The 26889-nt window shown below is 36.6% G+C and overlaps 1 protein-coding gene across 3 annotated transcripts in view; it reads left to right on the forward strand.

Annotated features, from left to right (window-relative positions):
* The window catches only part of UBAP1 (ubiquitin associated protein 1), a 57405-nt gene that overhangs the window by 15318 nt on the left and 15198 nt on the right, over positions 1-26889 (forward strand). For 2 of the 3 annotated variants that reach the window (XM_069101900.1, XM_069101899.1), the window contains exons 2-3: positions 20504-20544; positions 25111-25235. In XM_069101900.1, the coding sequence (XP_068958001.1) occupies positions 20511-20544; positions 25111-25235 (159 nt within the window). In that variant the 5' untranslated portion in view covers positions 20504-20510. The remainder of the gene's footprint in view (positions 1-20503; positions 20545-25110; positions 25236-26889) is intronic. The other variant, XM_069101901.1, reaches the window with a different exon arrangement.

Raw genomic sequence — 26889 nt, forward strand, 5'->3', positions numbered from 1 at the left:
ATATATATATATATATATATATATATATATATATATATATATATAGCAGCTCTTCAGAGAGCTTTTAGTAGAATGACAGTTAATTGGGCAATACCTGAACAAATTATGATATATGAAAGCAATGGAATCTTATTGCACAATAAATGACAGTTTCAGAAAAATTTGGGAAAATTGTTATGAACTGATGCAGAGTGAACAGAATTAGAAATATTTAAAAAACAGCATTGTAAATAAAAACAACTTTGAAAAAGACTAACTACCACCAACTAGAAGACCAACACCTAAGTGAAGTGATGCAAAGGAAAGAAAGTAGAACTGAGAGAACAATGACAATAAAAGAATTGGAATTAAATTAGTCATAAATCTTGATTCTAGAGAGTAGATCAAGTATTTCTCTTCTCTTTGTAAGGGAGGAGAAGGGGGAACGTAGGGGTAGAATGTTACATAAGCTATTAGAAATGTTTGGTGTGCCAGTTTGCTTAGAAAATGAAGGTTCTAGGTGGTACATTGGGGTATGATTGTGATGTGAACATTAATATATGAACACACTAATGTATGCACAGTGCCTTAGCTTCTTAAACAAATTATGCTGAACATAATTTCCTTTTTTCTTAATGATCAGGGTTATTTTTCTGACCAGTGTGCCAACAGTATAGTACTCTGGTACTAGTGGTCCAGGCTTTCAACTAGAAGTAAAGAGACTGAAGTTCTAGTCTAGTCTTAGTTTCATCACTCTCTAGATATGTGATTTTTTTTTTGTGTGCTTTTTGGAAGGCAATTAGGGTTGTGACTTGCCCAAGGTCACACAACTAGTTTTTGTGTTAAATGTCTGAGACTGGATTTGAACTTGGGTCCTCCTGACTCCAGGGCCGGTGCACTATTCACTCACTGTACCACCTAGCCGCCCCTAGATATGTGATTTGAGGAAGTAACCTGCTTTGGGCCTTATTATCTTACTTTCTAAAATGAGATTGAAATAAATGAACTCTAAGATCGCTTTGTTCTAATATTCTGTGTGATAAATATCCTCCATTCTTCTTAGGAATCAATCATCCATATGATCCTAATTCAGCTCTCTACAAAACCTGTGCCTTCTCTACTTAAGAACAGATAATAGACCTGTGGTTTCATTGGTACAGTGAACTCCTGATGAAGAAAGTCTCTCTACTAATGTAGTTTTAAAAGTTGTTGGAGCCCTACTTCCAGTCTAGTCCTCACAGCCATTTTCTGGAGAAATAACCCCTGTGGGGAAGGGCCAGCTATTCCCACTAACTACCAACCAGCTGCCTTCTCCAGCTGGCACATAAAGGGCAGGCAAACCATCCTAGCTGAAGCAGCAAGTCACCCTGAGGTGCCTGAGGGAGAGACAGGAAGTAGCATGTGCCAGGCAAGTCAAACTACTACTGGTGTGACCACCATTTACCCTTAGACCATGATGGAAACAGTCCAGGACCAGGAATCTTGGCAATGGCAGTGCTTCCAGCCCCGTGTCCTCAAACATCATCCTGGGAAGCAACTCTTATGGAGAGCAGCCTGGCAACTGCTCCTTCAGGTGCTATAAGCCATAGCTGTTTAAAGAGTCAGAAAAAATTTCTTGCCTCCTTTTGTTACAGTCTTTGACACAGTCTAGGTGGTTCAGCATCTGAAATTGATAGGATTTTTATTGGTGTAAAAGACATTAAAGAAAAGTTATTTACTTTGATGTTGCCCCATAAGGACCTTTCTGTCTGACCCAGAGTTGAAACCTTCCCTATGTGTTATCTCATTAGAATGTGAACTCCTTGAGAGAAGGGACTTTATTACTTTTCTATTTATGTGCCCAGCACTTGATCCAATGCTTTGCACATATTAAGTGCTTAACAAATATTTCATTTATTAGTTATGCTTGACTTTGAACTCCAGATTTTAATTTGTGGAAAGTATCAAGAAAATAGGAACTGATAAGGGCTATGCTAATTTGTATAAAGTTTGGCATATGAGTGCCTTGTTTAAACATAGCCAAATTTTAGTATTTGGAATTTTCCTGAAACTCTGGCAGACATAGGTACTTTTGTGGTAGAAGAAACAAATGTGACATTTATAAGATTTGGAAATAAATTTAGATAAGTTGAATTCAAAATTCAGTTGTAGGCCATTATCTTCAAGATAACCTGGTAAGATTTAGATCTCTACTCTTTTTTTTTTTAAGAAAAATATTTAATTTTTTCTCAATTACATGTAAAAACAATTTTTAACTTTATTTTTAAAAATTTTAAGTTCCAGATTCTCTTCCTCCCCTCCCCTCTTCCTTAGGTGGTAAACAATTTTATATAGGTTGTATATTTATAATCATGCAAAATATATTTCTGTGTTGTGAAAGAAGACACAGACCAAAAAGCCCCCACAAAACCAAAACACAAGAAAAATAAAGTTTAAAAAGTATACTTAGATCTGCATTCAGACTCTATCAGTTTGTTCGTTTTTCCCCCCCAAAATAATTTATTTTTAGTTTTTAATGTTCACATTCATAAGATTTTGCATTCCAGATTTTCTCTTCCTCCCTCCACTCTCCCTGCCCCAAAATGATGTGCAATCTGCATCAGTTCGTTCTCTGAAGGTAGATAGCATTTTTCATCATAAGTCCTTTGGAATTGTCTTGGATCATTGTATTGTTATTGCTGAGAATAGCTAAGTCATTCACAGTTGATCATTGTACAATATTGCTATTACTGTGTACAATGTTCTCTTGGTTCTGCTTACTTCACTTTGCATCAGTTCATGTAAGTCTTTCCAGGTTTTCCTGAAATCATCCTGCTTGTCATTTCTTATAGCACAGTAGTACTCCAATCATATTCCACAACTTATTCAACTATTCTGCAATTGATGGATATCCCCTCATGTTCCAGTTTTTTACTATCACAAAACGAGCTGATGTAAATATTTTTGACAAATAGGTCCTTTCTCCCCTTTTTTGATCTCTTTGATATGTAGACCTAATAGTGGTTTTGCTGGGTCAAAGGGTATGCACAGTTTTATAGCCCTTTGGGCATAATTTCAAATGACTGTCTGGAATGGGTGGATCAGTTCACAACTCTTATCAGTAACCCATTAGTGTCCTGATTTTCCCACATCTCCAGCACTTATTACTGATTTCTACTTTTTGTACTTATGAAAAAATAATCTTAATATTTGCCTGAATTACATGATTCTTAGTGACATTACATGTTGTCTTTAATTTGTTGTATATCACCTCTTTTTTGTTTTTTGTAAGATAGTTTGAAGGAGTAAAAATAGTTGACTGAGTCTGCTGTGTATAAAAAAAGGCACCCTGTAGGTGGGCCTACGGATAGTTGGGCCCAGTTTGAGGAGGAAAGGTTAAAGGCAGAGAGATAAGAGCAGGATCTAGATGAGGGAAACCTTGTAGGATTATAAGATTGTTATTGATTACCAAGATTTTTGACCTGATGGTGTTCTCAGCATTGTGAAATAGGAACATTGATTGAGAATAAATTCTACTCTTCATAGAAAGAAATGGGAAGCATAGCAATTGTGTATTAAGTACTTTTTTATTTCTTTTGCCTCTGCTTTTCATTTTTCTTAGATGAGTTCCCACACTATTATGCTAATAGCTGCTATGGCCTTAAGACATTAGAAGTAAAATCATTTGGGGGAAAAAGTAAGGGTTAAATCTATTTCCAGGCCGGCAAGTTTAGGGAGTGTTTTGGGGGAGTCAGTGTATTGGGTATTTGGACTGATAATGGTAACAATGGACATGTAAATGATAAAAATTATTTGATTAATGTCTAATGTTTAGACTAATGTCTAATGACTAATGACAACCTTTAACATTAATACAATTCTAAGAATCTAATAATTAAGAATTATAGACAAGATATGCATAATCATGTAGATAGGACTCTGTTATTTTAATTAGTGACCTAGTTCAAGAAATAATTTAAGTGGAAATGTTAGCCAGTTAAATGAAAACAATGGCAGTATGGAGAGCCAGCCTCCACCTGGATTCAGGTTGCACTTTGGATATTGGCTCTGTAACTTCACTTAATCTCTTAGTGTGCCCCAAGGAACTTTCTAAAATTATAAGAGCTACACAGTGACTAGTCCAGGTCTGGACTATAAAAAGGGAAAAATTGCAGCTGTGTTGTTTTTAAGTTTTGAATTTTACAATAAGAATGATTTCCCTCTGAATTTTATCTGGGGAGTGAATATCAGCTTATTACACATCTACATTAGATTTTTAAAAAATTTGGTCTTGGATTACAATAAGAAGCTTTAGCTTACAGGAATTAGGAGGTGATAATCCTTCCATGCTCTGTCCTAGTCAGATCATTTCTGGAGTATAATATTCAGTTCTGGGGTCCACAGTTTAAGAAGGATATTGATAAATTAGAGCATTTTCAGGAGGAAAAACAGGATAGTAAAGTGCCAACATTTGGTTTGTTGGTGTCGTTCATTCTCGAAGAGGACCAAAATGACATCACTATGCTAAAGTCAAGTTTCAGTGTTTCTGGCTGTGGCGGATCAGACCAGTACAAGCTCGGAATGTTCTACCCCAGGTTGGGCACAAATAGTCCATGGGAACATTTGGGTTTGGATTCTCCAAATTGGCACATCCTGTGTTTCTTTTGAGCTGTTTCAATTGTGCTTTGCTCATAGAGCACAGCACCTTCTCTGATATGGGCACTCCATGCTGAGTGGTCCTGTGCCAGTGTCTCCCATGTCACAAAATTCTGAGCGAGACCTTGAGAGTGTCCTTAGATCACTTTTTCTGACCACCTTATGAACGCTTGCCCTGTGTGAGTTCTTCATTAAACAGCCTTTTTGGCAAGTTTATGTTTTGCATTCGAACAGTGTGGCCAACCCATTGGGAGTTGTGCTCTCTGAAGCAGAGTTTGAATGCTTGGCGGTTTAGTTCGAGTAAGGACCTCCCGGTCTGGTACCTTATCCTGCCAGATGATCTTCAGAATCTTCTAAGACAATTCAGATGGAAGCGATTCAGTTTCCTGGCATAGCGCTGGTATACTGTCCAGGTTTCACAGACATACAACAATGAGGTTAGCATAACAGCTCTGTAGACCTATTCTAGTACACTCTTCTCTCCCATACTTTCCTTCGGAGCCTCTGACAATGCATGTGTGTCAACCTCAATGTGTCCCCTTCATTTGGAACTTTTTGGAGAAGGGAAGATTTAGGAGCACAATTTCAAGCATTTGAAAACTTGCGAAGAGGGATTAGCTTTATCCTGTCCTATCTTTTTTTTTTCTGGGTAATTTAATCATTTTATTCATCAGGTTATTAATAAAAGGATGTTCATTTGGTCATCTCTTTTTTAGACCAAAGACCCCTAATGGCAGTGGAGTCACAGTTTAAATGCCCTTCAAAGAGAAGGTGTTCCTGAGGGGTGACAGTCAGCTCAGATTGGTTAACAAAAAGTATGGGGTATATTAAAATGAAGGTCTTCGGGTATGTGACTTAGGTCACTCAAATCTTGCTCAAAGAAACATCAATTTCCATATCACTCATCTTGAACTTTATCCTATTCTGCAGAACTAGGTGAATTAGGTAGAAATTGCCAAAAGACAAATTGAAGATTGATATCGAGAAAAACTTGCCTTCAAATTAGAGTTATCTAAAACTATCCAGAAGTGAAACTGGCACCTCAGGATGTGAGTTCTTTAGTAGAGTTTGAATGACTACTTGTTTTTTCATATTATGAGTTGGGCTGCTAGATGACTGCTGAGGTCCTTTCCACCTCTAAAATTCTATTTTCTTTATTAGGACTAAACCACTGCAAATCTCCCTTTCCTGTGTGGTTTTATTTCTCCTCTAAATAGTGTCATCAAATGGTACCTTGTTCATTTCTGTTCTGTGGCTAAGCTTAATGTCTTTTATGCTTGGGGCAACATTAATTTAATGCTAGGTAGGCCATGGAAAAGAGTACTACAGACTTGGGAGTCATACGATATGAATTCAAATCCCACCTCTTATGTGTAATAATCCCACTCTGTGTGGCTATGTGTGTGGCTATGTATGACCTTGAGCAAGTCACTTAACCTCTTTCTGTCCCTTAATTTCTTCTGTAAAATAAAGGCACTGAACTAGAGGCCATTTAGATCCTTTCTAGCTTTAAACCTGTGATCCTATGATTTTATGATACAAATTTTAAAAGTATATTTTATGTATTTAGCAGGTTTTAAAAAAATTAGCCAAAATATTTTGAATGGCCCAAAGTCTGCTGAAAAGGTTCAAGAGCCTTTCAGAATCTACTCAGAAAAATTCTTTTGAATGATTCCTTTATCTTCTGATATTTTAAAATAAGATACATTTACTTCAGTATTTAAAAGAATGTGATTTTGTTGGTGAAGCTACTCCTTCCCCCAGAATACATCATAACTCCTCTGTGCTTTCATTTTTGTTTTGAGTTGTTGTGGCCTAAAATATCATCACTCTTCAGTAGATGTGGTGTTGAGCTTTAAGGCTGGCCCTCAAATGACAGATATTCAGACTTTTGCTGGACCAGTTCTTAAACAGCCTTTCCAGGATTGTAAGATCTACCACAGTTTTGCCTTATTGACATACTTTGGAACTTAGGTTCAGTTCTGTGACAACAATGAGATATATCAGAGATGGCTTTAAGGTAAGAATTATAAACAAGTAAGCCAAGGCTTTTGCATGGTAAACTAATAACTGCATCATAGTGAATATAATTTTATGTGACAGGGTACCATATTACCTTCTTTAATTGATATATACATGTTTAATACATTGTAGTATACAGGCATGTAACTTAGAGTTTATTAAATCTAGTATTTGTGATAAGTTTTGTATATTCATTTCCTTCTTTTTAGTAATTAGTACTGTACCTGTCCTGATACTTTAATTATATTAGACATGTAATAAAAATTAGGGCATTAGACTTTAGATTGAATTTTGTTTACAGCAATTTTATCAGGAACATAACACTGGAATTGGAAGGCTTATACCCTACACATCACTTTTGTGTTCTTGGGTACTTTCTTCAAGTAAAACTGTTAGCTTTTTTGTTTCATATTACTTAATATTGTTGATGTGGTCTGCAGATAATGTAATAAAGGAACATATTAACATGCAGCACTCAAAGGCAAACAGCCTTTCCATTTCCTTCAAATAAAACTAATGGGTATAGATTATGATGCCAGTATGGTAAAATAACTATAGAATTGGAAGAAATGTTGGTGTTTGGTTTATTTTATAGAAGAGAAAATGGAGACTCAGATATTGCTTAATGGCAGAGCTGTGGGACTGGAACCCAGGTCTCCTGATGCTCAGTAGTGTTTTCTTTCCACCATATCATGCTACTTGGTATATAGTGGGTTTTTTTTGGGGGGGGGGTGTTAGGGAGAATTCAGTTGCTTTTCCACCATAATAATGCTGCCTTAGCCTAATGCTTTAACTGTATTGTATTTGTAATTCCCCTGAGCCTTATTGACAAATTCAAATTTATTACCAGTAATTATTGAAGACTTAATTTTCTTGTCTTAATTACATTATTTTGTGTTGCTGCATTACCAATTAACAGATATTTTTGCTGTATTTTTTGTTAAACTTTTGACCTTAATGACTAAACGGGGGAATGAAAATGAATATGAAATTATTTTTAAAAATCAGAAAGGATTGTCTGGATATTGGCATTTGCTTGGATATACTGGATACACACACATACATAGTAGACATGGTAGAAACTATTATTTGTTTTGAATGTGGAGATTTTATTGACAGAATTTCCCTTGTACTTGCAAGTCATTATTGGTATTTTCATATAATCAGTTATTCATCAAGCATTTGCTATGGGCCTACTAGTGCCAGGCACTTTGTGCTAGGTAAGTTCTGGAGTACAAAGATACAGTTGAGATTGTCTCTCCATTGTCTCTCATTGCCACTACCTAGTTTCCTTCAAAGCTCAGCTCTGTCCTTACCTATCATGTAGGATATGAGGCCTTTTCTGATTCTTCCCAAATCCTGGTGCTTTGTCTCCACAAATAGAAAGTATTTGCTTTGAAGGCAGGGACTGTCTCTGTTGTGTCTTTGTACCCTCAACCACTAGTGCAATGCCTGGTACACAGTAAGTAGACTCAAAATAAATTTTCTTGAATGATTGATTATATGTAAATGCTTAGGCTAAGTGTTAAAGAAACTAAGTGCCACCTTGTATATGAGACCTTATTGTTGCTGGTGTCAGGCACCTCAACTCTTCCCCCCCCCCCAAAACAAAACACGTAATTTTTTTACAAGGTAAAAATTTGGCACAGAGTAGACACTGATATTTATTGAATGGAATGCATTAATGGGATGTATTTTTTTATTTTAACAAGCATAAGTACCCTTTAGTACTTGAGGGGTCTACATTACTGTTCTCCCTTCTACTATTCCTTCTTTGCCATAATGGAAGGTATGCATGAGCTGCTGAGCTGAAAGTTTACCATCCCATGACCAACCTAGTGATGATTCTGTCTGAAGTTAGATTAGTTAGTCCTCCTGAACCTTTCAAACTTAATAGACTCAGAGTTTGTATTCCATCTTTGAGAACTCGAGGTCACTTCCACATCATGATGAAGTATTGAAAAAGGACTTAAGGGGAAGATTTGCCAAAAATTTAAGTGCAGGAATTCCATGTTACCATTTAGAATAGTTCCCCAGCCTTGACCTCCAATCCATAATTCTTGTCATCTAAACAGCATTATTTGGCTAAAAAGTTAACATGGCTAAAATAAAGACCTCCCTGAAGAGTTTCCCCATAGCAGATTACAACAGCACCACTCTCCCTTTCAGTTCTTCAGGCTCTAACCTTGTTCACACAAAAATGCTTGTCATTTTAAAATATTAATATATAACTGGTTTTATATAGTACCATATTAGTATAAAAGTATTTTTATTGTCCCTTCAAGGCTATCACATTTACTTAAGATTAGTATTTTTATTTGTGTTAGGAGACAAGTAAAAAGAACTTGGAGCAAACAGGTTCTTCCATGTGTAGCAGCTGATGATTTCATTCTTTGTTCCTAGTAAGAAATGTTTACCCTTAGTCAGAGTCAGGAACTTTGAGTATACTTCCGGGTTCCATTCTGTTTACAGGATTCATGAAGAAAATCGTGTCACAAATTTTTACATTTTAGCCTATTTTTTTTCCTTTCAGTTAACTTCGCCTTATTATTTAAATATTTTTACATTGTTGCTGCTTGAATACATACGACTCAGTCTGCATTTAAAGATGTTGAGTCTAGAAAGAGAGTTGGCAGTCATATTATATCCTACCCTAGTCATTTCTTAGTAAGGTCATTGTGGTTAGGTTTGTACATCACATTTCAGAGAGTGCTTGAAAACTGCAAAACATACCACAGGCTTCTGTGGTACCTATTGCTAATGAACTGTTGACCTCTGGTATTTGTGAATATTAGAGTAGTTTGGTACAGAACAAAGAACATAGTCTTTGGGTTTCAGGGGACCTGGCTTTATGTCTTAATTTCTTTGGATCTCAGTTTCCTCATTTGATGATATATTTAAGTTAACATGTTATTGTCATTGCAGCATTTATTCTATTACATGTATGTATGTGTGTATATCTATATTTGTCTATCTTTTAAGGACAAATTTCAGTGCCTGTGTTTTATGTTTCCATCATGTGGTCTTTGGGCTAAATGTGATCTCATTTGACCTTAGGATGTAGCCCTCCTGAACAGATGGACTTAACATATAAGATTCGTTGGGCTCCAACCACCTAAAATTTCTGTCTATATGGAAGAACTCTTTGGACAGTGCTTAGGACTGCTTGACTTTTCTGAAAGTACATTTTATTTAATAAATCTGAAGTAAAAATTTCCTGTGGCTCCTTTACATAAGGATTTCAGATCATGTGGAATTCATTTTTTTTTTTGAGGCAATGGAGGGTTAAGTGACTGCCCAGGGTCACACAGGTTATAGGTGTCTGAAGCTAGATTTGAACTCAAGCCCTCCTGACTTCAGGGTGGGCGCTCTATCCATTGTACCACCTAGCTGTCCCAGGATTCACTTTTGAAAAAAAAATTTAGATACCCTTCCTCTACACTCACAGACTTTGTTCTCCCTTAGGTCTCTTCATATACCATTTTTCTTGGAGGACTCTTCTCTCATTCCCTTTGACTTAGGAGGAAGGGAAAATACACAAATATAGATTTACATTTAAAAAAGACATTAAAATAGTGTAAGCAGAGAGCATGAAATTCAAGAGAAAAGAGTTTGTATGAAGATGCAATCACAGTGTTCTAGAAAGAATGCTGGAAAACAAGGAGTAGCCAACCCTTCCTCCTCACTGTGGATCTCAACCACAATTTAAGAAGCTAAAGGGGTGAAAAGTGGGATAAAGTTTAAGAAGCCCTGCCTAGGGAACCAACATTTTCCCTTCTTCCATTTTTGCACTTCAGAATTTCTACTTAGCTCTGTTTTTTTTTCATCAGGATTGCTTGGAAAGTCTTCTGTTTCATTAAAGGTCTGTTTTCCCTTTTGTGTGATTGTGTGTAGTTTTGCTGGGCAAAGTTATTCTTCTTTGTAAGCCTACATCCTTTGTTTTCTGGAATATTATATTCTAAGCTTTCTGTTCCTTTTTTAGTGACAGCTGCTAAATTGTGTGTGATTTTGACTGCTCTTCAGTACTTGAATTATTTCTTTCTGTTTGTAGTACTTTTTGTTTGACTTGGAAGCTCTGAATTTTGGCTATAAAATTCCTAGGAATTTTCATTTTTAAGTTTCTTTCAGGAGGTGACTGGCAGGGTTTTTTTTTTTTTGTTTGTTTGTTTGTGCAGGTGTTAAGTGTCTGAGGCAAAAACTGAACTCAGGTCCTCCTGACTCCGGGCCTGGCACTTTTACTCACTGCGCCACCTAGCCATCCCAACTGGCAGGTTTTTTTTTTTCTTTGCTCTGGTTCTAAGAGATTTGGACAGATTTCTTGAAATATAATGTCTAGTCTCTTTTTTAGTCATGACTTTTATGTAGTCCATTGATTCTTAATTTTTTTCTTTTGTCTGTTTTTCAAGGTCAGTTGTTTCTTCTGTAGAATATAATTTTCTATTTTTTCCTACTCTTTTGACTTTGTTTTAATATTTCTTCTTGTCTCATGGAGTCATTGGCATCTTCTATTTGGTCAGTTTTTATTTTAAGGGAAGTTGTTGCTTGGGCAAGGTTTTATACTTTTTGTTCCAGCCTGTTAATTACCTTTCCAAATTTTCTTCCATAGCTCTTATTTCTTGTTCATTTTTTTCTTCTAATGCTCTTATTTAATTTAGAAAAGACATTTTTAAACTCTTTTTTTTTTTAAACTTATCTCATCCCTCCCAGGATTTTTAGTTGAATTTATGCTCAAACTTTGGTTTTCTTTGAGGCTTTGCTTGTAGATGTATGAAATCTTTCTCATCTTACGGGTTTGTGTTTTGAGCCTCCTTGTCACTGCCATAGCTTTGTATGGTGGGTTTTTCAAACCCTCATAAATTTATTTATTTATTTATTTTTAGTTTTCAACATTCACTTCCGTAAGATTTTGATTTCCACATTTTCTCCCCCATTCTCACCTCCCCCCCTTCCAAGACGGCGTGTAATTTGATATAGATGCAACATATACTTTCATATTAAATCTATTTTTTATATTAGTAATGTTTTCTTTTTTTTTTAATGCTTTATTAACTTCTGATTTACATCATCCATTTCTGCCAGATTTTGAGTTACAAATTTTCTCCACATTTCTCCCCCACCCACCCCCCCCAAAATAGCAGTCCCACAGTATATCCCCTCCTCCAATATTCTCTCTCCCACATTTTCCCCCATAACCTTTTCCACTTTTCCAGTGGATCTCTATGCCTCAGTGCCTGTACATCCCATTTCCCAATTACATGTAAGATGGTATTAATAATAGTATATATATATATAAATATATATATACATATTTGAATATTTGATTTCAAAACTTTCAATTCCAAATTAATTCCCCTCCTTCCCCGTCACCCACCCCTACTGGGAAGATACGCAGTTCAGTATAGGTTGCACATGTGTGGCTAATGCAAAACAATAACATAGTAGGTACATTGTAAAAGACTGATTACACTTCCCTCCCTCCCCCCCAGCCTACCCTCCCTTCTGTCATCCCCCCTCTCATCCCCTCCCTCCCCATTCTCCTGGAGGGTGAGATACCCTATTTAGTATTTCACTCCCTCCTCAAGCCAAATTCAATGGGAATAAGGTTGACCCATTCCCTTTTGCCTTCCTATTCTTCCCCTCCATGTAACCATTTTCCCTTGCCTCTTCTGTATCAGATAATTTACCCCAATCTGTCTCTCCCCATCTCCTCTCATTATATTCCTCTCACCTCTTAATTTCACCTTTTAAGTATCATCTCTTCCTGTTAAATTGGACCTGTGCCCTCTGTCTATGTATACCTGTAAACATATATACACACATTCACATATGTATTCATATGCCCATATACCCTCACATATAGACAAATATATATATTTCCAATCCCTTCAACTACTGAGAAAAGTTTTATAAGTTACAATTATTTTTTTTCCATGTAGGAATGTTAATAGTTCAACTTCGATAAGTTCCTTATGATTCCTTTTCCCTGTTTACCTTCTCATGCTTCTCTTGCTTCTTGTATCTGAATGTCAAATTTTCTATTCAACTCTGGTTTTTTCAGCAAGAATGCTTGAAAGTCCTCTATTCCACTCAATGACCATATTTTTCCTTGAAACATGATACTCAGTTTTGCTGGGTAGGTGACTCTTGGTTTTAATCCCAGCTCCTTTGCCCTCCAGAATATCCTATTCCAAGCCCTTGGATCCCTCAGTGTAGAAGCTTCCAGATCCTGGGTTATCCTGATTGTGTTTCCACAATATTCAAATTGTTTCTTCCTGGCTGCTTGTAATATTCTCTCCTTAATCTGGGAATTCCAGAACCTGGCTATAATATTCCTGGGAGTTTTCTTTTTGGGATCTTTTTCAGGAGGTGATCAGTGGATTCTTTCAACCTCTATTTTGCCCTCTGGTACTAAAATATCAGGGCAGTTTTCTTTGAGAACTTCCTGGAAGATGATTTTTCTTACTTTGGTCATGGCTTTCAGCCTGTCCAATAATTTTTAAATGATCTCTCCTGGATCTATTTTCCAGGTCAGTGGTTTTTCCCATGAGATATTTCACATTGCCTTCTGTTTTTTCATTTGTTTGGATCTGTTTAACAGCATCTTGATTTCTCATATAGTCGTTAGCTCCCATTTGCTCCAATCTAATTCTGAAGCAATGATTCTCCTCATTGAGCTTTTGAGATTCTTTTTCCATCTGGCAAATTCGGCTTTTTAAGGCATTCTTCTCCTCATTGCCTTTTTGGGCCTCCTTTGCCATTTGAGTCAGTCTGTTTTTTAAGGTAATATTTTCCTTAGTCAGGCTGTTGACTCTCATTTCATAATTTTCTTGCATTGTTCTCATTTCTCTTCCCAATTTTTCCTCCACTTCTCTTATTTGGTTTTTAAAATCTTTCTTAAGGTCCTCTATGGCCTGTAACCAGCTTGTATTTTCCTTTGAAGCTTTTGGTGCAGGAGTTCTGACTTCACTGTTTCCTCCTGTTCCATGCTTTGCTCCTTTTTGTCCCCCAAAAAGGAATGTATTGTTGGAATCTGCTGTCTGCTTTGTTTCCTTTGCCTGCTCATTTTGCCACTCAATTACTTGACTTATGGGCTTTTTTGCCACAGTAGGACTCTGCCTCCAGACGGGAGCTTTCGTCCCAAACGCTGGGGTTTTCTCAGCTGCTGGAGGTATTAGATGGATGCCCTCTCTGAGGTCTCCACATGTTCTGGCAAGCTGGACACACACCCCAGGACCTCCACCCTAGACTGCAATCCAGATCCAAGCAGGTTAAAGCAAGAGCGATTACCCCTCAGACTGGTGCTTGGTCCCCCTATACTCTGCAGGCCAAGCTGAAGCCGCCACATGGCACTGGCTGGCTGTGCTGGTGTCTCAGCGGCTTTTCGCCCTGGGGTAAAAGCCACGCACTCCCACTTACTGGTCCCAAAGTCCAGACTGCACTGGCCTCTCACTTTGTCCTTCACATCTCTGTGTTGATAAATCTGGAAAAGGCCACAGCTGCTGTGGATTTGGAGTCCCTCTGGCCAGAGGCTGGTCAATCCCGCCCTGGGGCTAAAGCCTTGTCGTGGGGCCAGGCTCGGCTCCCAGAACGCTGCACTGGATTCTTGCCGGCCTGCTGGGGTGGGAGGTTAGCTTCTCTGTGTCATTTTGTGGATTCTGCAGCTCCAAAGTTTGTTTAGAGTCCCCTTTTTACATGGATTGGGGAGGGTGGAAGCTGGAGCTATGGGAAGGTCGCGCTTCTACTCCGCCATCTTGGCTCCGCCCCCATTAGTCATGTTTTTAAGAAGAATTTTGAACCAATGGGAGAAACCATGAGAAAGAAAAAACAAAAAAAAAAAAAGAAAGAAAATAATATGCTTCAATCTGCATTCACACTCCATACGTAGTTCTTTTATGGATGTAGACTGCATTTTCCATCATGAGTCTTTTGGATTTGTCTTAGATCCTTGTATTGCCAAGAAGAAATATCAAAGTTAGTCATCACACATTGTGGCTATTACTGTGTACAGTGTTCTCCTGTTTCTGTTCACTTCACTTAGCCATCAGTTCATGTAAGTCTTTCCAGGTTTTTTTTTTTTTTTTATGTCTACCTGTTCGTCATTTCTTATAACACAGTATTCCTTTACATTCACATACCACAACTTGTTCAGCAATTCCCCAGCTGATGGGAATTGTCTCAATTTCTAATTCTTGGCCACCACAAAAAAAGGAGCTGCTATAAATATTTTTGTACATGTGGGTCCTTTTCCCATTTTTATGATCTCTTTGGGATACAGTCCTAGAAGTGGTATTGCTGGGTCAAAGGGAATGCATAGTTTTATTATAACCTTTGGGCATAGTTCCAAATTGCTCTCTGGAATGGTTGGTTCAGTTTACAACTCCACTAACAATGCATTAGTGTTCCAATTTTCCCACATCTTCTCCAGCATGTATCTTTTTTCTGTTTTGTCATGTTAGCCATTCTGATAGTCTTGATATGGTATATGGTGAGATTATTAGTATTATTATTGTTATTGCATATTCTTCAGTCTACTTTCTGATTTTGGATTTCATGTTAGGGCTGAGCTGTCCACACTTCTGGAGATTTGTAATGCCAGAGCTAGTCCTGCTCCTTTTGGAGGTTATTGAATATTTTGTTATTCCAGGCTCTCAGGGACAGGGACTTGTAAACATTCAATGCTTCCAAATTAGTTTCATCTACAGCAAAGTCTGATCACTCCCTTGCCCTGAGCTGTGCCAAGTTTCTAACTTGGGTTTGGGTCTGAGCAATAGTAGATTGCTGCTGCACTCAGCCTAGTATCAGCCAGTTGAGAAGCTCTGCTTGTTCATTGACAGAACTGTGTAGGCTTCCCTTTGACATGTGATTCCTTCCTTGGTTATTCCATTGCATGCTTCACATTGTACTTAGTTTAGTGCCTGCCACGTGGTAAGCTTAATACATGCCTTTTGATTTATTCGTTCCCTTCCTCTTTATTGAGCTTATTCCCTATATTCTTAAATCTTCACAAGCCCCATATAACCTATGATAGAACCTATTATCCCTTCAAACTGATATTTCCTCTTGTTTATGAGTAAAATTTTAGAAAAAAGTTGTCTGCTCTCAATGCCTTCTCAACCTCCTCTCTCATTTACTCATGAACTCTTTTGCTTTCTGATATCATCTGACCTCCATCACTCAATTGAAATTGCTATCTCCAAAGTTGACTGTAATTCTTAATGGTGCTTTAATGATGCTTAATTAATGGTGCCTTAATGATACTTTTCTCAGTTTTTATCTTTAAAAAAACGGAAAGATAATATGTTAAATTTTAGATGTGTTGAGTTTAAGATATTACTGGAACATCTGGTTTCAAATGACCAATTAGGCAGTTGTTGATCTCAGACTGAAGCTTGGGGAAGAAACCAGGGCTGGAAATATATATATCTGTGAGCTACTGACATAGAGATGATAAACCCTTTGGAGTTGATGAGGTTGCCAAGATAGAGAATTTAGGGAGAAGATAAAAATGAACCTAGAATAGAACTTTAGGGAACACCTAAGTTGGAAGGGGTTATGCATGATGAACCAGCAAAGGAAGGAGTGTCAAAGGCTCATCTAGGGTTACATGAATGTCCTTGCAGAGATGGAGGTCTGATTATGGAGGTCTGTAATAGCAGATTTGGTTGATACATTGGTTATATTTTTTAAATCCTATTTTATTCTTTGTTACAAGTGATGGGTTATTGTTTGGGCAGGGGAGGAGGACATATTTGGAGATGAAAGTAATATAAAAATAAATCAATAATAAACTTAAGTCAAGTTTTGTTTCTAGCTTTTAAGGAATTAGCACCTTGAACTTGTCACAAGTCTCTCCCCATTTCAGTCCATTAACTCCACTTAGCTATCCTAAGTTACCTTACTGAAGTGTGAGTCTAACCATGTCACCCTCCAACTTCAGCAAACTATAATGACTTCCTATAACCTTCAGGATCATAGGTAAACTCTTCTGTAGTTCAAAGCCCTTTTATAACTTGCCCCCTCTACTTTTTAAATTTTCTTATATTTTAGCACCAACCCCCACCCCCAAGTTCTCTTCAGTGCAGTGACACTGGTTCCTACCTCTTTTTTGAACAAGACACTCCAAATTGCTTTCCTCTCAACAGGCATTTTCACTGACTGTTCCCCTTCTCACCCATACCAGGAATACTCTTCCTCATCCTACTATCTTCCCTAATTTTCTTCAAGTCTCAGATAAAATCCTTAACCTTCTACAGAAAGCCTTCCTAATCTCCTTTAATTCTAGTGCCCTAACTCTCTTGATTAGTTCAAATTATCCTATATATAGCTTGTTCATACGAAAGTTGTTGAACATTAGAAATTACTGATAGCCCTTGAGAACAGGAGCTATCTTTTGTTTTGCTTTGTATCCCCATTGCTTAATACAGTTCCTGGCATAAGTGCTTAATAGTTATTGGCTGATTGACAGTTAAGGTTTTCCCAGCCCCACGACTTTTGTTCTTATTCTCATCCTTCATTTTGTCTTCTACAGATGCTTACCACTTCAGTCATTTTTACTCTTAAAAAACATTCTAAAAAATTTTTATCATTTGTTTTGCATCCCCTTCCTTTCCCAATAGATACTCTTCCCTTCCAGGAATAAAAAAGAAAGGCTGTGAGGAAAAGACAATTACTTAAACAACCAGCATCAATCAGGTCCAATAGTATACATTGTGTTCCATCTCCAAATTACCCCACCACCTCTGCAAAGAAGGGAGGGAGAGGCATTCTCACATCTCTTCTTTGGTACCAAGTTTGGTGTCATTGTAATTAAAGAAAGAGATTTTGTTGTTACTATTCTTTCCATTTACATTGTAGTCATTATGTATACTGGTTTTTCTGTTTTACTTATTTTATTTCTTCTAAGTTTTTCTATGCCTCTGATACTTATTTTCTCTGTGACATTGGGCAAGTCTTCCTTTGGTTCTCATTGCCCTCCTCTGTAAAGTTAGAGGGTTGGGCAATCTCAAGTCTGATTTCTGTTGTACTGATTATTTCCTTTTATGGAATTCCCATGCTCTTCACCAGTGACTCTTGAATTTAGCTCCTTTCAAGGCTAATCTCAAGTGTCCTTTTCTTTTTTTTTTAAGCAGTCGGGGTTAAGTAACTTACTCAAGGTTACACGGCCAGTTATTTCTGGGTGTGGTGCTGAGTATCTGAGCCCGGGATTCAATCTCCAGGTCATCCTGACACTGGAGATGGTGCTTTTACTCACTGAGCCACCTGGCTGCCCCTAAGCAATTGGGGTTAAGTAACTGGCTCAAGGTTACATGGCCAGGTGTTTCTGGGTGGGTGTGTCTGAGCCCAGGATTCGATCCCCAGGTTATCTGGACACTGGAGCCAGTGCTCTTACGCGCTGTGCTACCTGGCCACCCCAAGTGTCCTTTTCTTAACCCCGAAATTGGTAGTTTACATAAGACAGGAAATATTTGAAACACTCTGGATCAAAATAAGAGATTTCCAAACATTTTCAATAAATATTTATGAAGTATTTTCTCTTTGTCAACTTCTGTGCTAGATTGAGGGGAGGCAAAAATAAAGATGATACATGCTCTTAAATAGTTTATATTCTCCTACCACCTAAAGCACATCAGAACCCACCTATGACTCAGGTAAGTTCTAGGGGGTTGCATGAGGCATACAGAGCCACACAACTAGTCAGAGCCAGAATTTGCACCTATATTATGCTGCCTCCAAGCCCAGCACTCTCTCCACAATCTTGGACTGCTTCTGCATTTGTCAGATGGAAGGCAGCATAGCATAGGGGATAGAGAGTTAGCCTTGGAGTCACAACAACTTGGGTTCAAGTATGGACTCTGCTTCATACTAGCTTTGTTACCCTAGCCAAGTCACTACTTGTCAGTGACATGGGCAATTTTCTAAGACTAAGTTACAAAAGAGTTGTAGATCTATGTTGGTCAAGACAGTTTCTTCACCAGGAACCTGCTACACTGATGAAATCACAGACCTAGACTAAAAAAAAAAAATCAGTTCCTTATCTGTAAATATACTGTAGCTTTTTAGAAGAATGTATGCTCAAGGGCAAGAACTGACTTTTGTCTTCATGTTTCTATTACTTTGCACATAGTAGAAATTGTATGGAAACTCACTTTGTTAATCTTCAATTCAATCTACAGTATTTGTTGAACAACTATGGCTAAGAATGATGGATTTGTATTCAGAGAACCTGGATTCATATCCCAAGTCTGCTACTTTTACCTCTGTGTCACTTTGGATTAACTCCTTTGTTCTCATTTTCTTCTCTAAAATGGTAGAATTGTATGGATTGTATTATGTTTAAGGTGTATTCCAGCTCTAAATCATGTAGCTGAAGCTCTGAAGTGGCATAGGCCTGTTCTGAACATGTGGGATACATATGGCTAACAGTAAAAAGTTGGCAAAGACAGTTTATAATTTATATATAATTAGATTTTATAATTAGAGCACCTTAATATGTTGCTGAAAGATGTTGAGTGAAGTAATAGTGGATTGGGGGTGGGGTGAGTAGGAGAGAATCAGTTATCAGCTAGAAATTTCTTACTAATTTTATGGCTGCAGTTTGTTAACATAGTAATGGAAATGATGTTTCTTGAAGAAAATGGAATTGTTTCAGGCTAAAGTATACAGCACTGATTTAGAGCTGAGAGAACTCAACAGGTTTGTAGAATGGTCAGGTAGTCTGCTTAAATTTTCATAAACTCTGGGTCAGTTAAGGCTATACTACTCTGTGCAAGGGGGGATAAAGTCTTTAATGAGTCAGAACTGATTTGTATAGGAAAGGACTTTGTACCTACTTACTTCCTGGGTTTGAATGCACTTAGATTCTTATTGAACTAGGTATTTTGATAGTGTTATATTCTTGTTAATTTCCTACTATAGAAATTTCATTCTTAATAAACTTAGTTAATAAATAAGGAGTAAGGATCTTCTGTTTATACTCCTCCCCCACCTCCCCCTCCCCATACAATTAGGTTTTTAAATTCCGGGTGGATAATTGCAACTTACACCAAAAAAAAAATTGTACTAAATGAGATCTCCCTTTTAGATATTCAGAGCCATAGATGTTTGTCTGTGTTGATAATATCTGCTCTGCAAATTCTTTATTATTATTATTATTATTTTGCTTTTTGGAGGGCAGTTGGGGCTAAGTGACTTGCCCAAGGTCCCACAACTAGTAAGTGTTAAGTATCTGAGGCTGGATTTGAACTCGGGTCCTCCTGACTCCAGGGCCGGTGCTCTATTCACTGTGCCACCTAGCCACCCCAAATTCTCAATTATTAACAGGTGGCTAGGTGGGGAGGTTGATAGGGTTAATTTGGAGTCAGAATGGCCTGAGTTAAAATTCAGACTTGGACACTTACTAGCGGTTTTAAATGAATGTCATTTAACTTCTCTCAATCTCAGTTTCTTCATCTGTTAAAATGGGGATAATATTAGCACCTACCTTACAGGATCAAATGAGATAATATGCAAAGTATCTTCCAAATCTTAAAGTATATACAAAGTTTTTTTTTTTAATTTCAAAGTATCTGGAATTTTTAAAATGCAGATTTTTATCCTTCCAGCCTATTCCCAAATTTTTGATTGTTATCTCTAACCCCTCCCCTCTCCCCTTTCTTTCCATGGTATTTACTAAGATGTCTTTTTTTTGGGGGGGGGGGTTGGACAGGTTATGCCATCTTATCTCCCTTGACAACAGGGATTGTTATTGATTGGAAGCTATGCTTTTCTATTTGCTTTCTTTTTGATGTCTTAAGTTCTCTTAGACTATATGTCCATATTATGTGTGTATAAGTCTATGTGTAAAATATACTTAATTATTGTTTTTCAGATTCTAAATGGCTTCTAAGAAGTCGGGTTCAGATTTTCATGGTAAGTGGGATATTTCTATCTTGAGTTGGTTAGAAATTTTGTTAATCATTCAGTACAACCCAGTTTAGTTTTCTGTTTTCTTTAAATCAGATAGTTTGGAAAATTGGAAGTTATGTAGTAGCATAAAACAAATTGGGCAGATAGTCGTATTCTCCCTTACCTCATAATCTTTGTTCTTATGCCTCAGATTATATCTATTTAATTTTGGACATTTGTTATATGAAACTTAAGCATAAAACTGGAAGTAAATGCCTTTGGTTAAGGCTCAGCAGTAAGTTTTTTTTTTATTGAGCTGGTTACAACTAGCTCCCCTCTTGCTTTCCTTCTTAAATACTGTAAATTCTATAAAATGTTCTTCACTTCCTAAGAAAAACTGTACACCTATAATTCTTTGTACTTATTGTGAATTTTCAACTTAATTAAATCTCATACTACCTCTGATATGGGAAGTAAAATAAGTAATACAGTAATATCCTACTAGCTCACATTAATATAATGCTTATTGTGTGTCAGGCATTGTGCTAAATACTGTACAATTATGATATTTGATCTTCACAAAAACCCTTTGAGGTAGGTGCTATTCTTATTCCCATTTTACATATGAGGAAACTGAGGCAAACAAAGTGACTTACCCAGGGTCATATAGTTAATAAATATCTGAGGCTGGATTAATAATGATAGTTATCTCAGGTCTTCTTAACTCCAGGCCCAGTGCTCTATTTAATATATAAAATTAACAAATTAAAAATAAATTAATAAAATAATTAAACTGGATTTAGTAATTAAATCAATCAAATATTTAAGAAATTATTAAATCTGATTAATACTAAACAAATATAATAAATATGTTAGGGACATTAGTTTATAACATAAGCATCTATTTGATCCTTATAACAAACCTGTAAGGTAGGTAATATAAGCATTATTAAGCCCATTTTATAATGGGACCTGGGGTTCAGAGAGATGTATTTACTTAAAGTCACACAACTATTAAAGGAAAGACTTGGGGTTTGGAAAACAGAATGAAAATTTTGTTATCTTGCGTTGTGGGAGAATAAAATTGGCTAGGAAGTTACTCTTATAACAGGAAGGCAGTGTTTAATACTGGAAAGAGTAATGGACTTGGAATTAAGAGGACCCTGTTATTGTATCATTTGGGGCAAGTCATTTAACTTGGCTTATATCATTTGTGAATTGAATAGGTTGGTGTGGTTGTGACGCCCTACTATTCTTTTTTTTTTTTTAAGCAATCTGGGTTAAGTAACTTGCTCAAGGTCACATGGCCAGGTGTTTCTGGGTGTGGTGCTGAGTATCTGAGCCCAGTTTTGATCCAGGTCATCCCGACACTGGAGCCGGTGCTCTTACTCGCTGTGCTACCTGGCCGCCCCATTGCCCTACTATTCTAAAAACATTTTTATCCATGAATTACTGTAGTGAGGCTGCAAAGTAAATGTTAAGCCTAGAGAAATAATAATGATAAATAGATATATCTGAAATTGCCTTTGGATCTAGCCAGGACTAGTTCAGCCCAACAGCCCAGAACAGAGAAGTAATGATGGATGATAGAATGAAGGAAGGAAAAGGAGTAGAGAGCTGGAGAGGATAACCTAGCAAATGCTAAAACTTTGAACTCATACCTCTCAAGAACAACAGAAACAGAGTAAACATTTGGTGTCACATAAGCAACAGAGACAACTTGCACTTTTCTATGTAACCTTTCCAAGCTTTCAATAAATCTATCAGTTTATCAGCAAGCATTTCTTAAGCACATCATATGTGTCGCAGCCACTGGGGATACAGACAAAAAAACCCCCCGATCTGTTTTCAAGGATCTTGCCTTCTGTCAGAGGAGACAAATTGTACATATATAAAATATACTGAATAAATGCAAGATAATTATATATGAGGTGATTAGGGAGAGTAAGACTTTTAACAGTTGTAGGGGGGGGGGGATCAAGAAAGGCTTCATTGTAAAGGAAGAAAGGGAGTTTATAAGGTAGGACTAATAAGGGAGCAGATTCCTTCTCTACTACATATAGGGTATAACCAGAGCAAAGGTATGGAGATAGGAGGTGGCAGTCCTTTTAAAAAATGCTATTGCTTTTTAGAACCACATTTTGTCATGGGCTTCTGAAGCTTTCTGGTTCTACTTTCTGTGAAATTTTGAGGGGAAAACTGTTTTTATCTAACATCATGAGATGCAACCTTGGCTTTGCATAGTTTTATTAGGCTTCTATTTAGGCCTAATAAAATTGACTTTCAGTGACATGTTCAGATTAATAGAGTGAGGATTTGTAGTGGAGGATAAATGTCAGAAATGCTAGTTTTCTGATTGGAAAAAATACTAGGCCTTTTCTATAACTACCTTATACTCAGCATTTGACTTAAAATTCATGTTTTATATCTTGAGAGGATTGTGTTCTGAATTCTAAATGCACAGCTTTAAAAATCCTTCTATGTAATAAAAACTTACTTTCTAGTGACATGCTTATACACATGCTTTTGCTGGTAGCTACTTTTGAAATGTATCAGTCTTTATTGTCCTTAATTTTAGTCTGTATTAAGAGCACAAGGAAGAGACACCTATTCTGTTGAAGTGGTACATAAGACTTCCCCCAAACGGATCATTAATTTGCTTACACATACTTGCAGGTGGCATCTGGTTTATAGGTTTGAGGGCTAACTATATTGATTGGTGAGTCCTAATCTTTTAAAAATTAGTCATAGCTGGAAAGGACCTTACAGGTTTAGATTCTTTAGTTCAACACCATCATTTTCCATATGAGGAAAATTGTACCTGAGAGACATAAGTATTCAGTTATACAAGTAATCTTTCTTTATTTGCTTCAAATTATAACTCCTTAACTTTGGATTTTTACCTAGTTTCATTTCAAATGAGCCTGATTCATCTCTAGCCTGTCTAAATATTATAGGATACAGAGACGATCTGACTTAAGCATAATATACCTAAATGTAAATCTCAACCAGAATATTTCCTCTGCCCATTCTTGCTTTTATCAGGAAAGAAAAAAAACCTAAGAAAACCTCATAGAAGTGATTTGGGCAAGAAAGGGAAACTTCTAGCTTAGTCTTCTTATACCCAGTTTCTTATGCCAGTCTGTTATCAGAGTGAATATTCACATGAGGCACTGTAAGATGTTTAGTACTTTGTATTAAGTTTAAAAAAATAGGGATGTCTAGGTGGCTCAGTGACCTGAGTTCAAATCTGGCCTCATACATTTAACACTAGCTGTGTGACCTTGGGCAAGTCACTTAAACCCAATTGCCCTGGCTTTCCCCTCTCCAAAAAGCAAAAAAAAAAAAAATTTCACACATTTTAGAAACACTTTCAGTAAGTTTTGAAATAACAAAAGTGTATCTGGCCAACATTTTGGCTAATGGAAATTTTGTATTTTTTATTTAAAAAAATTAAAATTTCACTTAGAGGTTATTGGCAATTTTATGATGTTTTCAAAAGGATATTGGCAGTATTATAACATTTTCAAATAGGCACTCTAGGACATGGCAAAACTAGTTAGGTAAATCCCTGTGATTGTGTTACATTTCAGAAATATTATCAGCATAGTTCATGCTCATTAGCTTGTCATCATATATTCCCATTGCTTCCTTAAAAAAATTCTAAAGGACCACGTAGTTTCTGATTATTTAGTGCACTACTGGTTTTTGGAAAACAAGGTGTATAAGATTGATTCATCGGGAAGAGAGTCAGATAAAGTTGTACCATACACTTAGTGTGACATTGTCAACCTGTGATGGTAACTAGCACATATTTGTGGCTCTCTGGTTGATTTATTCTTTTTCTGAAATTTATTAATTAAAATTTCCCTGCATCTGGCAAAATCAGACCACTAAAGACATTCTCATTCTATATTTGGGACAAGGGAAAAAGATCCTCAAAATTTCAAGTGAATCTTAGCTTCATCTTCAAGTTAAAACTGTTCTGCTGTGATTGAAGAATGATTGGAAAGATTTACTTTTATGTTTCTGCCAATTTTGTGATAGGGTAAAAAAGATGATTAGGGAAGTAGATACTAGATTGTTTCTTTTTCAGGTGTTATACCTTTTTGGTGTTAGCCCCAAGAAATTCATGCTTCCTCTGTGGGCCCTTTGTATGTAACATGTATTGATGATTTAGACTATACCCTAAATTATTGCTTTTTGGAGAGACATTGGCCCACAATACCAATACTTAGTGCTAAATGATGCAGAAACCTTAATAGGCTTGGCAACTGAATTATGACAAATAATTCAGCCCAACAAAATTTTTAAATTAAAGATGAGACCCACTCCCCACCCCTCCACTGCTTAGATATGGGTATACTTTGGGATTTTGAGAATAGCTTTGGCTCTTGCTTTTCTTAAGACTTTAGGAACTGAAAGAGCAGATAGACAAGGAGAGATATTAAGATTAATGGTAGTTAGACCCTTTAAACCTTAGCTTCTTCTAACAAATAGTCTTCAAATAGCATGAGTTAAATTTGCTTTTAATGAACAGATAGGGGACCATGACAAAGGAAATGAATTAATTTTTGTTCTTCATTTTAGGAACTTTCAGTTACCTTGATGATGTCCCATTTAAGATAGGAGACAAATTCAAAACACCAGCTAAAGTTGGTCTACCTATTGGATTCTCCTTGCCTGATTGTTTACAAGCTGTCAGGGAAATACAAGTAAGTATTTCTTTTTAACATTGTATGACAAAGTGGGAAAATTTGATCTACCTCAGCCATTTTCACTTTATCTTAAAATTTTAAGTGCTTTCTGGCTTTCACTTAAACTCTTTTTTAAAAAAGAAATCGTATTTTATAAAATTTGTTTATCTACTTTTAGTTTACAACATTCAGTTCCACAATCCCTTGAGTTCCAAATTTTCTCCCCCTCCCCATGGCGGCATGCAGTCCAATATAGGCACCACAAATGCCTTTGAATTAAGCATTAGTTAGGTTGTAAAGAATTATAACCAATGATGTGAACAACAAGAAAGAAGGAAAGAAACAAAACTAAAAATGAGAGGGAGCAAGTAGTTTGCTTCAGTCAGCATTTAAACTCCATAGTTCTTTTCTCTGGAGATGGATATCCCTTTCCATCATAATTCTTTTGGAGTTGTCTTACATTCTTGCCTTGCTGAGAGGAGCCTAGTGTATCAAAGTCAGTCATCACAGATACGATGTGTCTATAATTGTGTACAGAGTTCTCCTGGTTCTGCTCTCCTCACTCAGCATCAGTTTATATAAGTCTTTCCAGGTTATTATGAAATCCGTCTTCTCATTTCTTATAGCACAATAGTATTCCATTACATTCATATACCACAACTTATTTAGCCATTCCACAATTGATGGGCACCCCCTTGATTTCCAATTCTTTGCCACCACAGAAAGAGCAGCCACAAATATTTTTGTGCAAATAGGTCTTCCTCTCACTTGTATGAGGATATAGCCCTAAAGACACTTAAAAGTCTTGCTCCAAGTTTTAGAAAGTATATACTAGATCCTACAGTTGATGTAATGGGTTATGCATCTCTCACCTCTTTCAGCTTGAGTTTTCTCTGTCTTTATCCAAGTCTGCATAATAATAAAATAGATATAAATATGTGACCTCAGGCAAATCATTTAATTCTCACTAGTTTTTTGATAGTAATACTTAGCAGCTTCTCTCCTGAGGCAATTACGGAGTTCACACATGAAAATGTGTTTGTAATCTTTGTTTTTTATAAATGTAACTTATTTTGTATTATTCTCTAAAGCCTAGATTAAAAATTCTGAGCTAGTCATTCCACTGAGAAATATTTGTCTATGATTAGTCTCAGGTTTCAAATTCCATGGGAAGATATTTATGAAAAAATTCATTGGTACATTAAGTTATTTGCTTAAGGTCATATAGGTAATCAGGAACAGAATTAGAATTGGAACTCCAATCTTATAACTTGTAGGCTGGTGCTTTTCCTATTTAATTTTCTTTTTAAGCTTTGATGTTTGTGCCATTATGATTGTTTATGTGCATATAGTACTCTAGAGGGCACCATTATATAATGGATAAATAATCGAATCTGTAATCAGAATTCAAGGTTCAGGTCTTAATCTTAAAGGATGGTGAGAATTTAGATAGAGGGAAGGAGGGAAGAGCAGCATTAAAAAAGGCACAGAGGTGAGAATCATAACTGTGGCTAGGCCAGAGGTGAGCTGATAGTGGAGCAGACAGTGCCACCTGGGGGAAGTTGATGTGGAAAGCAGTTGGGCTTAGTTCTAGGTATTTGAACAAGGGTTCAAATTAACCATTATCTTAATACAAAATTTGGCAGTTAAATTAAAAAAAAAAAACTATTTT

This window comes from Petaurus breviceps, unplaced genomic scaffold (assembly GCF_028583685.1).
Source record: "Petaurus breviceps papuanus isolate PSGF00001 unplaced genomic scaffold, PetGlider_PUasm1.0 520, whole genome shotgun sequence".
NCBI lineage: Eukaryota > Metazoa > Chordata > Mammalia > Diprotodontia > Petauridae > Petaurus > Petaurus breviceps.